At 54.1% G+C, this 14,929-nt stretch overlaps 5 protein-coding genes across 5 annotated transcripts; 3 read left to right on the top strand and 2 right to left on the bottom strand.

Annotated features, from left to right (window-relative positions):
• Positions 1-2: 2 nt before the first annotated feature.
• CONPUDRAFT_114267 (uncharacterized protein) lies at positions 3-4,180 on the bottom strand. The gene is made up of 11 exons (XM_007764863.1): positions 4,069-4,180; positions 3,939-4,016; positions 3,709-3,885; positions 3,529-3,651; positions 2,995-3,472; positions 2,705-2,934; positions 2,410-2,643; positions 1,966-2,358; positions 726-1,907; positions 481-656; positions 3-411 (listed from the first exon to the last, which is right to left on the bottom strand). Exons 1-11 carry the CDS (start codon positions 4,111-4,113, stop codon positions 204-206), a joined length of 3,324 nt encoding a protein of 1,107 aa, XP_007763053.1. The 5' UTR covers positions 4,114-4,180; the 3' UTR covers positions 3-203.
• Positions 4,181-4,490: 310 nt separating this feature from the next.
• CONPUDRAFT_140832 (PLP-dependent transferase) lies at positions 4,491-6,636 on the top strand (the record flags this gene model as incomplete). The annotated part of the gene is made up of 9 exons (XM_007764862.1): positions 4,491-4,629; positions 4,691-4,936; positions 5,008-5,366; positions 5,417-5,475; positions 5,529-5,632; positions 5,686-5,730; positions 5,786-5,928; positions 6,035-6,193; positions 6,251-6,636. The coding sequence occupies 9 exons, from the start codon at positions 4,491-4,493 to the stop codon at positions 6,374-6,376; spliced, it is 1,380 nt and encodes a 459-aa protein (XP_007763052.1). The 3' UTR covers positions 6,377-6,636.
• Positions 6,637-7,798: 1,162 nt separating this feature from the next.
• Positions 7,799-9,405, top strand: CONPUDRAFT_68731 (uncharacterized protein; the record flags this gene model as incomplete). Its single annotated transcript, XM_007764464.1, has 9 exons — positions 7,799-7,849; positions 8,039-8,071; positions 8,128-8,224; positions 8,532-8,608; positions 8,667-8,716; positions 8,767-8,864; positions 8,910-9,032; positions 9,092-9,132; positions 9,187-9,405. The coding sequence occupies 9 exons, from the start codon at positions 7,799-7,801 to the stop codon at positions 9,403-9,405; spliced, it is 789 nt and encodes a 262-aa protein (XP_007762654.1).
• A 610-nt stretch (positions 9,406-10,015) lies between these two features.
• Positions 10,016-11,018, bottom strand: CONPUDRAFT_160968 (Osmotin thaumatin-like protein; the record flags this gene model as incomplete). The annotated part of the gene is made up of 3 exons (XM_007764861.1): positions 10,549-11,018; positions 10,363-10,485; positions 10,016-10,297 (listed from the first exon to the last, which is right to left on the bottom strand). Exons 1-3 carry the CDS (start codon positions 10,819-10,821, stop codon positions 10,016-10,018), a joined length of 678 nt encoding a protein of 225 aa, XP_007763051.1. The 5' UTR covers positions 10,822-11,018.
• A 2,774-nt stretch (positions 11,019-13,792) lies between these two features.
• Positions 13,793-14,673, top strand: CONPUDRAFT_68730 (uncharacterized protein; the record flags this gene model as incomplete). Its single annotated transcript, XM_007764463.1, has 4 exons — positions 13,793-13,900; positions 13,964-14,051; positions 14,113-14,295; positions 14,360-14,673. 4 exons carry the CDS (start codon positions 13,793-13,795, stop codon positions 14,671-14,673), a joined length of 693 nt encoding a protein of 230 aa, XP_007762653.1.
• Between the last annotated feature and the right edge of the window lie 256 nt (positions 14,674-14,929).

The raw sequence follows: 14,929 nt of genomic DNA, 5'->3' as shown, positions 1-14,929 counted from the left end.
GTGAAGCTTTGTAAATTCCCGAAATTATACAGTACTTGTGTGTATGAATGTGATTCCGACATCTTTCGTAAAACTTGAGCGTCGCCATTAGCTTCATGACAAGCGAACTACCGAGGCCGAGCACTGGAGCGCTACGAATTTCAGAAACAACCTAGTGACAGAGGCTACGACAACAAATGCAAGGGTATCTCTACCACCCACGTCTACATAGTACTCACATCATCCAACCGCGTTAAGTTCAACAGCCCCCGCCCATATCCCGCCGCGACAGCCTGGAACCCGTTCTCGCGTACCTCGGAGAGGAACAGCTCGTGCTGGTCCGCGAGCCGCTCGTTGTTCCGGCGGATCTCCTGCACGACCTCGTGCTGCTTCGCGCACGTCGGGCATTCGTTGTCGTGCCCAAAGAGACATCTATTTTTGTTGCGTGCATCGTCAGCGGGGGAACACCGAGAACGGAAACGAAGAGAGAGGGAAGCGTACCGCTGATGGTAGCTGTGGTTGCACATAAAGTGTATACTCGGGAGGTCAAGCTGGCCGTTGCACGACGAGCACTTGGTGACGTGGAACACCTTGGGGTGCTCCGGGTCCGACAGCTCCTCGACCTGGCGCTGCTTCGTCTTCGTCTCGAGGCGGTACGAGTTGATCAGCTGCTGGTCCTGTCCAAACATACCCGCGTAAGTTCTCTCTTTCAAGAACCAGAAGAGCAAAGGAACAGCGAAACGCACGGTGTTGATCTCCTCCCTACTCTGCTTGATCCGCCTGAGCAGCCACTCCTTCACGAGCCCCACGCTCGCAACTCCGTTCCGGCTCAACACCTGCACGACGCCCAGCGGCGGCATAATCCTCTCCCTCTCAATATGCTCCAAGATCCGCTCCACATCCGCCTTATGCCGCGTCAGCAGCTCCGCGCTGCTCGTCAAAAACCTCAGCACAAGCGCATACAGCCCCGGGCGCTCGGCGCCGTACGCCTCCAGCGCACGCACCACCTCCGCCGACGCATGTCCATTTGCATCGTCCCCGCCCGCATTATGCCGGTCGATCCAGAAACGCAGCACATCCTCGTGCATGCCCGCGCGCTCCCAGAGCAACACGAGCCCCGGCGTGAACCGCGCGCTCGTGCACAGAATCAGCGCATGCGTAGGATCATACGGCAGACTCGCGCTCTGCAGCACCCTGAGCGCCTTCTCCCTCGCCCCTGCCCCGCCCTGCGCGTCCGTATCGGCGCCGCCGCCGCCGCCGCCAGAATCCGCAAGCGCCGCCGGGATGTCGAGGTACAGCTCCAGAAGCGTGTTCCACACCGCCACCTGGTCGCGTCGCTCGACATCCTCGTCCGCCGCCGCCGCCGTGCCGTCCGCGTCGGCCATCACCATCGTCGACGTCGACGGGGACACGGTCGCTGTCGCTGATATGGAGGGCGCGTCGACGCTCTGGCCCCAGCGCCGGTGCGCGACGGTCTCCAGGAAGGTGATAAAGTACGCCGTGTGGTCGACGAAGTGCGCAAAGTAGAGGCACGGCGACGGCCGTTTGGCGCGCGGCGGGGGCGGGGCAGGTGCAGCGGGGGCGGGTGCGTTGCCGCCTGGGACGGGAGTCGATGTCCTTGATGGTTCTGCTGTCTGCGTTGGCGAGTCGCTGAGTTTAGCCTGCACGGTTTTGGCGGAAGGCGAGGGCGGGACGGCGGTGTCGTCGCCGACGGTCGTTGCGGGGGCCGCTGCGGGACCCTTGAGCGCCAGGTACGCTAGATAGGAAGCGCCTGTTGTCTGTTGCCTTGTAGGCCCTGAGGTCTTCTCGTCTTCCTCGGCAGGAACAAGAGGACCAGAGACCGTGCACAGGTCAATGAGGAGCTGTGTTGTCTCTTCAGGCAGACTGTTGAGCATCGCGCGCCCGTACCGCGCGAGATTGCTCTCGGCCTGATCACGGTCATCATTCATCCAAGCCCACGTCCACGTGAGAGAGCGCAACACATACCGCTTCAGCACCAAGCCGCCTGAGATACACCAGCGCCTCTCCAAAGTTCCCCGCGTCCTCAATCTGCACCCGCAAATAGTCCTCGTGCCTCTCGTACTTCCGCGCGAGATAAGCCGCGTGCTCGTAGTACCCCGCCTGGCGACACACGCGAATAACAGTATCAAGGTCGAACGGCAGCTCTTCCTCGCCGTCTCCCCTCCCCCCGCCGCCACCGCCCTCCTTGGCGGAGCTGCGCCTAACCTCGCTCTTGATGAACGCGTCGAGCCGTGACGCATCTTTGAGCTTCGTGTACGTGTTCAGCAGCAGCGTGGTGTGATCCGCATTCGCGAGACCGAGCGTGTGCAGCTCTTGGAGGTACGTCGTGAGGTTGTGTATCCGCTGGGCGTCTAAGAACTGCTCTGCCGTCAGCAAACGCCGGGCGATCAGGTTGTGGGTGCGACGGACCTTCCGAATTACGTAGCTCGGCTGCAGCTGTCCGATGGTCTGAACGAACTCGTGCATCGCGCCGTCGAAGTCGCCCTTCAAGTACAGATAGTCGCCGTACTGCCGGTGGATGTCCGCGACATGTGACGCATCGAGGCGTTGGGTACGTGCCACGTCGAGCGCAAGAGGGTAGAGGGACCGCTGATACAGCATGGAGAGCTTTTCCGTCGTCGGCTTTTCCTTCAGGCTCGACAGCTGGTGATATCACGAAGAAATCAGAATTGCGGGGAAGGGTTGCTCAGCGACCAAGTCGCACCTGGCCATCATTGGCGAGGACGTAAATGTGTCCCCACGCCGAGAATACCTCTCGGACACCCTCGCTGAAAGTGCCCGAGTACGCAGCGATTTTGTTCTCCAGGTCAACAACGGTTACGCGCGTGCTCTCGCTGATGTTGTCTTGTCTTGCGCTGAGGCCCCGTGGTGGAGGCGAAGGCGGAGTGACGACAATGATGTAGTTGAGGTGTGGGGTGATGAGTGTCTTCTGACCTAGTCGATCATATGGGAGTGAGGCTGAGATGTCGAGCCCAGACAACGCGCAAGACATACCTTCATACGCGTACGAGTTCTCCCTCCCCTGAATGCCACACGAATATATCGATTCGTCCCTAGCTATCACCACGTTCCGCCTATACCAGTCCATCGTCGCGCACCCAAGTCCACATCCCACCTCATCCACAATTGCACTCGCGCCGCCTGACCCCCGCCCCGAGACATGACATGCCCACACGCCGCCGGTCGTGACAATGAAGAGGTGTAGGTTTGGGCTCGCGCCCGTGCCTGTGCCCACGGCACCGCTTCCGTTCACGGTCGCTGCTGTGTCGTGTATGGGGTCAGGCTCGCGGAAGCCGAGACCGGTGATGGGGTCGGTTGGGGATTCATGGATCGTTCGCGGTTTCGGAAGAGCGGAGAGAGAGGACGACGATGAGAAGAGGGATTGGTCGAGGTGTCGGTAGAGGAGCACGGTGCCGTCACCGAAGCCGAGCGCGAGGTAGGACATGGAGGAAGATAGGGCTATTGACGAGACCTATATGCGACAACGCTTAGTAGGCATATGGGGGAGGCAGGGGTTGTGTGACGCACTGGATGGGGTCTGTTCCCTGGTTGCACCTTCGTGGACCGTAGCAGATTCGGCGCGCCAGTACGTTGGTCTATCTTAGCGAGCTCCCATACTTTGAGCAATGAGGCACGGACACCATCCTCATCCTAGTGAGCACAGTCTAAGCCAGGACGACATTGCAAAGACTGTCCATATGAACGCACCCCAACGGTAATCAGAATCCCGTCCCGCTCCACCATGTGCGTTACTCTCCCATTCACATGCGCGATCCAGCTCGTAATTGGAGAAAAGTCGGGTTTGAGCAGATGTATGCTTCCATGTGTATCAGCTACGAGAAGTCCAGCGGCAGAAGAGACGACGGTGGATATGTCTGTTGCATTCTGCATTGCTCAGTCAACAAACCCTGACTCGACCGACGCGCTGCACGACGTACCCTGAGAATCTCGGGCGAGTTAGCGAGGTCATGAACGTCGCTGACGCGCTCGAGGTCGAAGAACGAGAATGTGCGAAGCTAAAGACGAGGTCTATGAGGGATTGCGCTACAAAACCACGAGCGTACGCACCGCCTCGGCTGACGCTCCAGCGCTTGCACTAGGTGGTGCTGCCATTGAGCTCCTTCACGGGTGCTCAACAGGAGATAGGGAAGAAAAGAGATGTGCAACGCAGGGAAATGGCAGGGACAGGCGAGGTGGCAGGCGAGGCAGCGGGACGCGTTCAGCATCGAGCACAGCCACATTCGCTCTTCAACACCTGCTTCAACAATCGCAATTCACTTCCAGAGCTTCAGCTTCAGTATTTATTAGCTCTTCGGTAAGTACATCTCAGACAAAAACACAAATCCAGACCGCCGTCGAACTGTCGCATTGCAACTCTCAGTTCACGTAAGCGCCCAACAAGCGCCCTGTTCGGACTCTGTTGATGTCAGTCTCATGACCCAAGCGCTTCATCGACATATCCGACATTCCCAACCCTCCATCCTACAACCATGACCATCATCCGCGACCACGAATCCACCAACCCTCCCAATGACCCAGAACACCTCTACAAAAGCCCACCACCAGCGTTCGGACATGATATGCTCCCCTTGTTCGACTTTGACGAAGGATATGTGAATCTGAATCACGGTACGCACCCGCGCGTCCGCTTCCGACCGAGCGTACTGACTTCAAGACAACCCGGTTATAGGCTCCTACGGCTCCCTCCCTCGCCCCGTCAAAGCTGTCTGCGAGAAGCTCACGACAGAGATCGAGCGCAACCCCGACAAGTTCCACTGGTTCGCGCAGAACGAACGTACCACCCGCGTTCGCGAGCGGCTTGCGAGCATGCTCGGTGCTCACGTCGGCGAGTGCGTTATGATCACAAACACATCGCACGGGCTAGCGACGGTGTTGAGAAACTTCGCGTGGGGTGAGGGGGATGTGATCGTTGGCGGTACGCTCCTCTCTTTCTACTGTCTCACTCCCCGCCCCTGAGTCGCGGGTGGCTAATGGACGGTAGGGCAGCAACGACAACGTACGGTTCTGTCTCGCAGACACTCAAGTACCTCAAGGACACGCATCCGCAAATCACGCTGTCCACGTTCAACATCCAGCTCCCGACGACGCACGCGCAGATCGTCGAGTCCTTCGAGGAGCACATCAAAAATCTGAGCTCAGGACTCTGGAGGCTTCAGAGCAGGAATCCGAGGATCATTGCTGTTATCGACGCGATCACGTCTACACCGGGCGCACGCATGCCCTGGAAGGAGATGGTGCGGGTGTGTGCGAAGTACAGGGCACTGTCGGTCGTGGACGCAGCGCATGCGCTTGGGCAGGAGCCGGATATCAACCTTGGGGAGGCGAAGCCGGACTTTTGGGTTTCGGTGCGTTGTTCATCCAGAGCCCTACGCTCTCAATTGCTAACGCGGCGTAGAATTGTCACAAGTGGCTCTTTGCAAAGCGCGGGTGCGCTGTGCTATACGTGCCTAGACAGTATGTCCTCCATCCTTTCACGGCCTTGTCTCCGAACTTAGCCGGCTGTCCAGAAACCACCACCTCCTCAAATCCCCAATACCCACGCCTTTCACGTACCGGTCTCCTCAAGATAATGAATACAACGGTCCCTCGAGTTTCGTGGACATGTTCGAATGTGAATCCCTCTCTTCACCATCCCGCACATCACCTTGTTGACCGTCAGCGCAGCGACATCAACAATCGACTACGTACCCTACTTGAGCGTCGACGAAGGTGACCGCTCTCTCTTAGTCTTGTATTCTCTTCTAATCAAACACATGCCGCGTAGCACTAAACTTCCGTGCCTGGCTCGGCGGCGAAGCCCTCATCCACCAATACTGCCACACCATGGCCCTCCGTGGCGGACGTGCCCTCGCGCAGCACCTCGGCACAGAAGTCATGGACCCCGACGGATCGCTTACGTGGAACATGGTCTGTCCCTCCCTCCCCTCCCCCTCCCTCCCCCCTCACACTCCCCTTCCCCGTCAATGCACTCAAACGGCGGGAAACTAACGATGCCGCCCGGTACCTCAACCAGGTCAACGTCGCCCTCCCGATTCCCGGCGCTATCTGGTACACGCAGGAGGTGCGCGCGTTCATCAGCCGCACGCTCCTGCTCGAGTGGAACGTCTCGGCCGGGTGCTACAAGCACAACGGGCGGTGGTGGACGCGGTGCAGTGCGCAGATATGGACGGAGGTTCGTATGCCTTCCTTCCCTTTTCAAATCTCGCTTCTGAATAAACGTGGCAAGCAGGTATCGGACTTTTTGAGGGTCGGAAACGCGCTGAAGGATATGTGCAAGCGCATTGTGGACGCGCATGAGCGGGGGGATGTTGGGTTTTGCTCCGGGGATCCTGAGGTTGAGGTTTTGGACGTGTAGAAAGACAGAAGCCTGTGTTACTCGGTGATGTCCTGTAATATCACGCGGAGAAGCTCATGAAATAGGTCACAAATAGGACGGTGTTTCCTTCTCACCTCTCGCCACAAAAGGTTGACGCAGACGTCTGGTTTTCTCTGCGCATCGCACGGCGGAGATTGGCAGCATCTCCCGGGTCGTCCTCGAAACTTCCATGTCGTTTTTTTCTTTAAAGAACCTTCGGACATGAAGCCCGTCATAGGTAAATTTCAGTGTCCGTAAACCATCGCAGCGCTTACAACAGCCTCCCACACTCCGCGCCACCACCGGTCTTTTCGTCCAAGTTAGTTTGATCTTTTCCAGGAATAGGTTTATACTTACACCGGTCTCTGGCTGGCCCGTCCAAGTGTACTCAGAAGATGTCCATCATCTACCTGATTTCTCTGAAGCTGAGCCAAACTGCATGCATCGTTCGCACGGTGGGGGCAGTTCTGAGTCTCGCACACGGCGCAAGTTTGGTACCCGAGGATATTTACAACGGTGATGTCAGTATCATCTCATATCCATTTTCGTCCTCCGCGTTCATTTCAGCTGTCCCCATGTACTTTAATCGTTGTTCCTGTCTTCGAGGATATCTCGCAAAATGCTGCATGATCGCCGTTGCATCCTCTCCGAGATACCCGTGCTGGCTATCATATTACTCATATGTCGGCTCCTATTACGCCCACGGTCCAGAGGATATCTAAGTTTGTTTGGGAGGCCACGGCGATGATTTGGATACTCGCAAGCAGCAATTTTCAATCCACGCTCAAACGGTTGGGTAATCGACGTTTGCAATTAGCCAATTCTAGGTGCGAGTGACGGGCAGCTGCGCTGGAGCGCTCAACAAGTATTAGGACTTCAGCCGCTGAAGCTCAACGTTTGTGACTTCATCAAAACGGACGTTACAGCTTCTCGTCGTTACCACACAAAATCTCAGCAAAGATTCAACCTTCCGTGTGCACACAGTCTTGGCTCAACAAGGGTCCGAAAATTGACACAAACTTGATAGATGCTGACTTTGTGGTCTCCTAATTTCTAACTTTATCCTTTTGTACGTCTTTTCTCATGCATCCGTTATACATCCCTGACAAGTGAACATCATGAGCCACCAATCTCGAGTGTTGCACTCACGGTACGGAGACGTCAAATGCATAGCAGCCTGAAACAACCTGTAATAGGACAGATACCAACGATGTGTACTAGTGTGCCGCCACGCTACATCGCCGCTCCTGACGAAAAAGATGCCGTAGATTTCCATGTGCTGCCCATGTCTGTTGCCAGTACTGGCTTATCGCTGGTATTTGACGCCTATAAAGCCATCGGAGGTCTGCATTAAAAATCCATCGCTGAGCATATTTTCCCTGGCCCTGTCAAATCATTTCTAACGAAACAGGAACTCATACAATGGCTACAGTCGCGCTTACTACTATAGCTTATGGTAAACAGTCTAACGCGGTAAGCTCAGATTATCTAATGTCATTGTGAGACTGAAACACATTCTAGTATGCAAACAGTAAGTTGCATGCGGTTTCTGTTGTTTGTCACTGACGGCGGGCATGCTAGTGGCGGGGTTAGCGGTGCTGGTGTGTTGAGCCTGCGACGCTACTTGTGTTTCCTCGCATTTTATTCCAAGATGTTTTGTAGACCTTCGACTATTGCATCACTTTTAACAAAGAGGTAGGCGTTCATTCACTTTCATTCGCTTTCTCTTATTCTAAACTAAGTTCTTCCAGGTGAACCTAGTTTGGGGACGGAAATGGAACGCTGGACGTTTCGTCTTTATGCTCGCGCGATATGCGCCTTTTCCTGGATTGGCATTGACGTTGTACGGTAAGTAGGAGCCTGTTGTTCCGCTAGGGTTCGATTTTGCTGATGTTGGTGGTTAGCTGCAATGCAATCAGTTGCACTGAAACGTGTGAGCTGTTTCACAGCTTGCAAGTCGAGAGGGAGGCTTAAGATAGCTCGTTGCAGTGTCCTGACAATTCAATACCATCTACTTGTTCGTCAACAAATCAATGGGTTCTCAAGGATGAAATTAACTGACGATAACTCAAAGTCTTACATCTCTTAAGCATTTTGGCTGCTGAAGGTTCGCTGATGAGGTAAAACGCCAACCTTCTCTAATATCCATCACCAGGTCTCCTGTTAATCCGAACATGGGCATTCTGGGGCTGTAACAGGCGACTTCTGATTGTCCTCTGCGTCGTCGAGCTGGTATGCGCATTCATCCGCGGGAAAGTTCTTGTATGCTAACTCTTACTTATGCACATAGATTTTTGTCGTTTTAGCCATGTTCCTCACTTTATATTTGAACGTGGGAGTGTATACATATACACCTTGTGATGATCTCCTTTACCATTGTTCTACTCCAGTAAGGCTTACTCCGCTAATACAGGGCCGAACACTTGTAACTTCACAACGGCAAAGTTCAGCACAATTCAATTCGGCTTCCTGGTTACCTTCGAGATAAGTCAGTAGCATTCTTCTTTTGATACGTCAATCTCACCTCTCTCAGTACTACTTTCCCTTGTCATCTTCCGATGGATATACCACTATCGTTCTGTTGGTAACCAGCAGAGTTTACCTATAATGAACGTGGTTTATCGAGATGCCGTGCTTTACGTCTCAATTATGATCGGTATTGGCATGGATTTTCTATTTCAAAAACACTGGACTTATCCAATTCCTACTCGGTAGGATTCTCCCTCGGCAATATCTTGAACATAGCTTTCGCGCCTGTAAGTTTACATGTGTCCATCACTGTCCCCAGTTCCCCTGAAAAGTTATTCTAGCAATATTTCAATGAATATCTAAACAACCTCCAAATCACGATACACAGCATACTTGCCGGCCGGCTTTTCTTCAAACTCCGAGAAATTAGCGATATAAGCTCTCATCAAAGCGAGGCCCTGTCGCTAACGCCTTTTCACGCCGCAGTTCCTGTGTCGACAGATGGCTCAAATTCAGAGAGGGTCGAAAGCGAGGATTTTACAATTGCTCAAGGAACATGATTGTGGTTTGCGCTGAGTAGTCACGGTACCACCTCGATACGGTGGAATACTATATCATGTGTTTGTCCTGAAGTTTTTTAAAGCCTTAACTACCAATGTTGGGAAATGATCTTCGCTAGAGCCCACCGTTTGTGTTTTGGTATTGACACAGAGAAGCTGCATAACCCACTTACACAAGCGAGCGAGGACCAACTTGAAGCGCGATCTGTCATAAATTGCCTCTGACAAACGTAGATATGCGATGCTATAAGTGCTTATGCGGTACGGTACCGTGTTTACCAATATTCTGCTTTGTACGCTGTGCGATGTGGGTAAAGTGCGTTGGGGGCGGATACTGGCCGGATCCTACGGCGAGTTCCCACGGCGACCTTCAAAAGCAAATCAGGACTAAATGCGAACCTTGACGATGTCACACTCGAGATAATGCCATATCAATATTAACACCAAACGTATAAAAAGTTGACACCGAAGAAAGAACACAACCAGTGCGAAGTTTTCCATATTTACAATAACTTATATCCGCCATCAAAGTTACTTCCATCGCATCCCTTTAGTAGGATCCAGCACACTGCCGGTGCTCATCCCACAACAACGCCACCAGGCGACCCGTTTACTTGGGGATATTGGACGTCGTGCCCGGGCAAAGCGTGAGCGTGATATCGGTGTTGCCGCACGTGAAGTCGACGTTGTCGGCGGGAGTGTATCCGGCGGCGCCGTCGTTGTCGGGGAACGCGTACGCGTTGTAGCAGCTGTTGTAGTAGAACGGCGAGTTCGGGCCGGGTCCGGCGTTGCTCGTGCAGCCTCCGCCGCCCGCGGGGAGCGCGCCGCCCGAGCAGGCGGAGACAGACGAGCAGCAGGGGGAGTAGCACGAGCCGTCAGGGCCGGGGACGGGCTGTGATATGAGAATGGGAGTGGTTAGGGCTGGGATGTAACGTAAAAGTAAAGGGCGGGACTTACGCAGCCCGAGGGGAGAGTGCAGGCAAAGGCGGAACAGCCAGAGTCGGAGGACGAGATCTCCATACCGACGTTGTAGCCGTAGATCAGGGAGATGTCGTAGGTGACCGAGCCGGGGACGGCGTACTACAGAACCCCACATTCAGACTCAAAAGCTTTTGAAGTGTACAAAGGCAGAAGAAAACGCACGAAGTTGAACTCGGCACGCGAGAACGGCGTGGTGCCGTCCCACGTCGGGCCACCGGTCGAGCTAGTGCCGACGTTGATGGCACCGTCCCAGTTGTTGGAGATGTTCATGTCGGTGGTGGCGCCAGCAGCGACGTTGACGTTGTTGTCAATCGTACCGAACGAGGTCTGGGTGAAGAGCGTGACGCTGTCAGAGCACTTGTTCACGACGTTGAGCGACTGCGCGTTGGCAACGGCAGCGGCAGCGGCGACAGCGAAAGCAGCGTATTTGGCCATTGGTGATATGAGTGAAGAAGCGGTGGTTGAGAGACGGATGTGAGACCGGTTGATGAGACGTTGAGGCTCTGGAGAGCTGCTATTTATACGTTTTCTGGATGAGTGCTCGACCCGCGCATGAGAGCGAGGTCAAAGTCCCCTACGCCGGCCAGTGACGCCTGTGTGTACCCGCAGACGTGCCCGAGTTCCATGGTCCGTAGCAATCAGCGCTTGCCAGCGCGACAAAACCTGTATGGTTCTGACACGATTCGGAATGAGCGTGAGCGAGCATATGGATACGCGCGGGGCTGCCGAGGTGGTTTGACCAAGTTTTAGCGCTGGCCACGTGAGATATTGATGGGGAAAGAGCACGAGGAGATGCTGGAACAAGCAGTTCTGCGCGGAACCCGACTCGGGGGTGGAGCAAACTGGAGCAAAACCAGGAGCAGCATCGGGGAGAGGGTGCGGGATCGACAACCAGGAACGGGTGTTAGACGGGAATACGTCATGAAAAGCCGTCGATCTGTCAGCCTGTTAGCCACTTTCTGCCAGCTGGCGTAAAAAAAACCTGGAGGTCGGCTGCGGGGGACGAGGAGGCCGAAGTTCTTCGAAGTCGCTCCCGAGAGCGCTATTTATTACGCAAAACCGCGCAGGTCCTTGTACACTTTCAGTGTGAGCTTTGCATGGAAATGTGGCATTGGTCTATGCGAGTGAGTTGGTGGTGAGTTCGTACAGCAACACGCGTCGCTGGAAAAGATTGTGGTGGAGGTCCGAGATCATTCTGCGAGCTATTTTTAGCACAGACTGCCACTTCGACCTGCTCGCCTGCCGCGTGAGACTAAAATTCTTGTCTTGTGGCTTTGCCATCATCGCCTCTCATCTGAGTCCGCTTTTTAGCGAATGCCCTCGGAGCCCCGTATGCATTACACTTGCAGATAGCGGAGGTTCTCTCTATAAAAATCTGGTATGTTAGTCCGGGTCAGACCGATCGGGACGATACTCTTTACCCTCCAAAGTGGAATGATAAGTAGCAGTCGACCGCACCAGATCCTGGCAGCCTTAGCTCGGACAATTGTCACACTTTCTCCGAGCCAATGCTGCATACATTATGGTCCACAGTTACCGATGTGCTCCCTCTACTAGCCTCTACTGCTATGTCTCCCTGGTGATGTCATTCACGCTGAGGAGGGAGTGAAAGCGATGGAACAAAAGTGGTTATGAGTGGATATTGTTCGTGAGTTGATCATCAGCCCTTAAACTTAAGTTAAAAACTGTCTTAACTGAGCTTCCGACCCCGCCCACATATCTCTCTAAGCTGGGACATCTTGAGCCCACTGTTACGCCTCAAGAATATACGCGTTCTTTACTGGGACCTTCCTACCAACATTTCCATCAACGACGCAGATCTCGTTGAGCTCGAGCGCGGGCTCCCTCTCCTCGAAGAGCTCAGTCTAACGCCCGAGCGGTGGTGGACTACCTCGAACACCACGCTCGACGGTCTGTTCGCATTCGTGAGCATTTGTCCTCGTCTATCGCACCTTGGCGTGTCTGTGCCGCTTGATTTGGCCGCTCTCGCGAAGTATCTTGCATCCACGTTCTCTCACAGCGGCGAACCCATCTCTTCCCATCCCTTGAAGACGCTCGTCCTCAACGGGTTACATTTAGGTGAAGGCGGCTTCGGACCGCTGGCGGTGATACTTGCCGCAATGTTCCCTAAGTACTCTCGAGGATATCCATGTGACCACTTGTAAAGGGTGAGTCCACCCTTCTATCCGATCCTCAGGCCAAACTGACAAGAACGACGTCTATTATCTAGTACGCGTATGTCGAGTTAGGTAGAGGTGCGGGTAAGAAGAGTAAACTATGGTAATTAGAACCTGTCACGTCGGTTATACCAGTGTTAGCCGAATTCCCACGTTACACCACTGTACAGACCGTCTGCAGATAGGACTGGGTTAGGCTGTCAGAGGTGGTCGCTATTGGGTTGAGAAGGGCTCAGGAGGCGCGGAAGAGGGACGAGGCCTTGGCGGTGGAGGAAAAGAATGTTTTATTTTGGGAGAGTTGGCTGAATGCAAATGTGTCGGCCGAGTGACAGGATGTCGAAGAGGCCAACAAAGGTTAAATTGCTTGATTTAAGGCCAATTAAGCGCTTGTTCGCTTTATTGTAGCGTCGCGATGCTGTAGTTTGGTGAGCCAAATTAGACTATCGGCGATTTTGTATTTGAACAATATCGCTACTCCAGCGCTTCTTGGAACTCTTGGATGCATGGCGGTTAGGCAAATCCCGAAATGTGCTAACGGAAAACCTCCGCTATCACCGTCTCCTTTCTTTCATCTAACTTTCATCCAATCAAGATATTCAGGTAATCGAGCCTCCATGTTCATGTCGTGGATAACAATCCAATCGGTTCATGTCCCTGAACTCATTGTCGCAAGGCTGACGTGCTTTCTATATGTGCATACTCCTCATCAAAGTTGCATCTAGTTCGAGCCAAGTTCGAGCCTGCCAGCTGGCCCAAACCATCTGTCAAACCTTTTTCAGCTTATAAACAATGTGACATCTCATGACATCCATGACATCCGAACCGCCATAAGGAGATCCCAAATTCCGCGATCTTGCTGTCTCCCCAGCTTCACTCCCTTTCGCACCTTTTCGCACCCCATCTTTCTTCTCAACTCCCTCCCCGCCAGCTGTCCCGACTCGTTGTGACAGCGACCTGCCAATCTCAACTGAGGCATGACTCAGGCTGCGAGCAACAACGGCCCTCCAGATTCAACGGCAATGGAGCTCGCCGCGAGCCTCCGGATCATCGGCATGCTGCTTGTCGGCGGGGTTTTCTATGGCTTCAGTACCGCGACGGCCGGAATCTGCGCGCATTCTCTCATCCAGACGCGCCAGCGTCGTTCGAAAGGACGTTTGTGGCTCTTCCTGGCGTACATTGCCGCGCTGTGGGCTCTCGGCACGGCAGAAACGGTCAGCGTTGCGTGCACCATGGTCGAGGAGTCTATCCTGCAAATCGCTCCGCCCAGCGTGAATCCGACTGCGTTGGTGGTGAATACGGCGGCCTGGTTGGCGATGTTGATGGGTGACGGGCTGTTGGTGAGCTCTACGGTTCTCTACGCGCGCGTCCGCGTGCTCATTACTGTTTCACGCTACGATTAGCTTTGGCGTTTCAAGGTGGTGTGGGGCAACTCACTGTACTTTCCCTACGTCGCAGTACCTGCAGTTGCTCTATACATTTCGAACGTCGGTAAGTCTCAGCGCTTATGCTCTGTCATATCGTTGGCTTATGGCACGACAACTATGTCTAGTCATTGGTGTTTTCACCGCCATCATCTTCAATGTTACGAATCGCAATGTATGGACTGGCCAGGCCAACGAAGACCGAGTATTCATGGCTTATTGGATGGTCACACTATCCCTCAATATCTACATTACAACACTCATCGCAGGCCGCCTCTGGGCTTACCGACGCCGTTTTCACACTCATTTAGGTGCGTTCGTTGAAAATTGAGACGTCTTCATGCACTTTTGTTGACATTGGCGCTGTTGCGTTAGGATCTGTACACCCAAAGCACTGCACGTCCATCGGGGGCATGCTCGTCGAATCGTGCTCCGCCCTTATCGTGTTCACCACCCTCCTTGCCATCACGTACCTCACGAACAGTCCGGCGCAGTACATGATGTGCGTTGTCCTCGTCCAGGTGCAGATCATTGCGCCGCTCATGGTCATGATCCGCATCTCGCGTGGGATAGCCTGGGATGCGGACGTGACGACGGCGAGCATGGTTGAGAACGCGATCGACCGGGCATTGGAGAGTCTGAAGGTCGAGTCGGGTGGATTTGGCTCTGCAGCTCGATTGTCGGCTTGATCAACGACTCGGTAGAATAAACGTTTGATGTACACATGCACCACGCTCTTTTGTTTTCTATGTATTTAACGCGTACCCTCACACTGTGACTGAATTCTAGTACTGCTTTCGCCATGAGTGCGATGTGACTTCCCCCTCGATATGCAAGGACCGGGCCCCCCGTTCATTCTACCGACTTTGGGAGGTATAGATTGAATGATAGTCACTAACCGTCACACCCCATGATTTATCGACATTTCACTCGGTGTCGAGAAAT

The sequence above is a fragment of the Coniophora puteana genome (genome assembly GCF_000271625.1).
Source record: "Coniophora puteana RWD-64-598 SS2 unplaced genomic scaffold CONPUscaffold_1, whole genome shotgun sequence".
Taxonomy (NCBI): domain Eukaryota; kingdom Fungi; phylum Basidiomycota; class Agaricomycetes; order Boletales; family Coniophoraceae; genus Coniophora; species Coniophora puteana.
The sequence above is the reverse complement of the archived record's forward strand: the minus strand, read 5'-3'. Positions and strand labels throughout refer to the sequence as shown.

Bases quoted from the DNA above. Each gene is read 5' to 3' on its own strand.
- CONPUDRAFT_114267 (XM_007764863.1), bottom strand. From the start codon at position 4,113: ATGGCAGCACCACCTAGTGCAAGCGCTGGAGCGTCAGCCGAGGCG. The intron at 3,473-3,528 runs GTGCGTCACACA...TGTCGCATATAG, and splicing joins CAGGGAACAGACCCCATCCA to GTCTCGTCAATAGCCCTATC. The intron at 657-725 runs GTGCGTTTCGCT...ATGTTTGGACAG, and splicing joins GTAGGGAGGAGATCAACACC to GACCAGCAGCTGATCAACTC.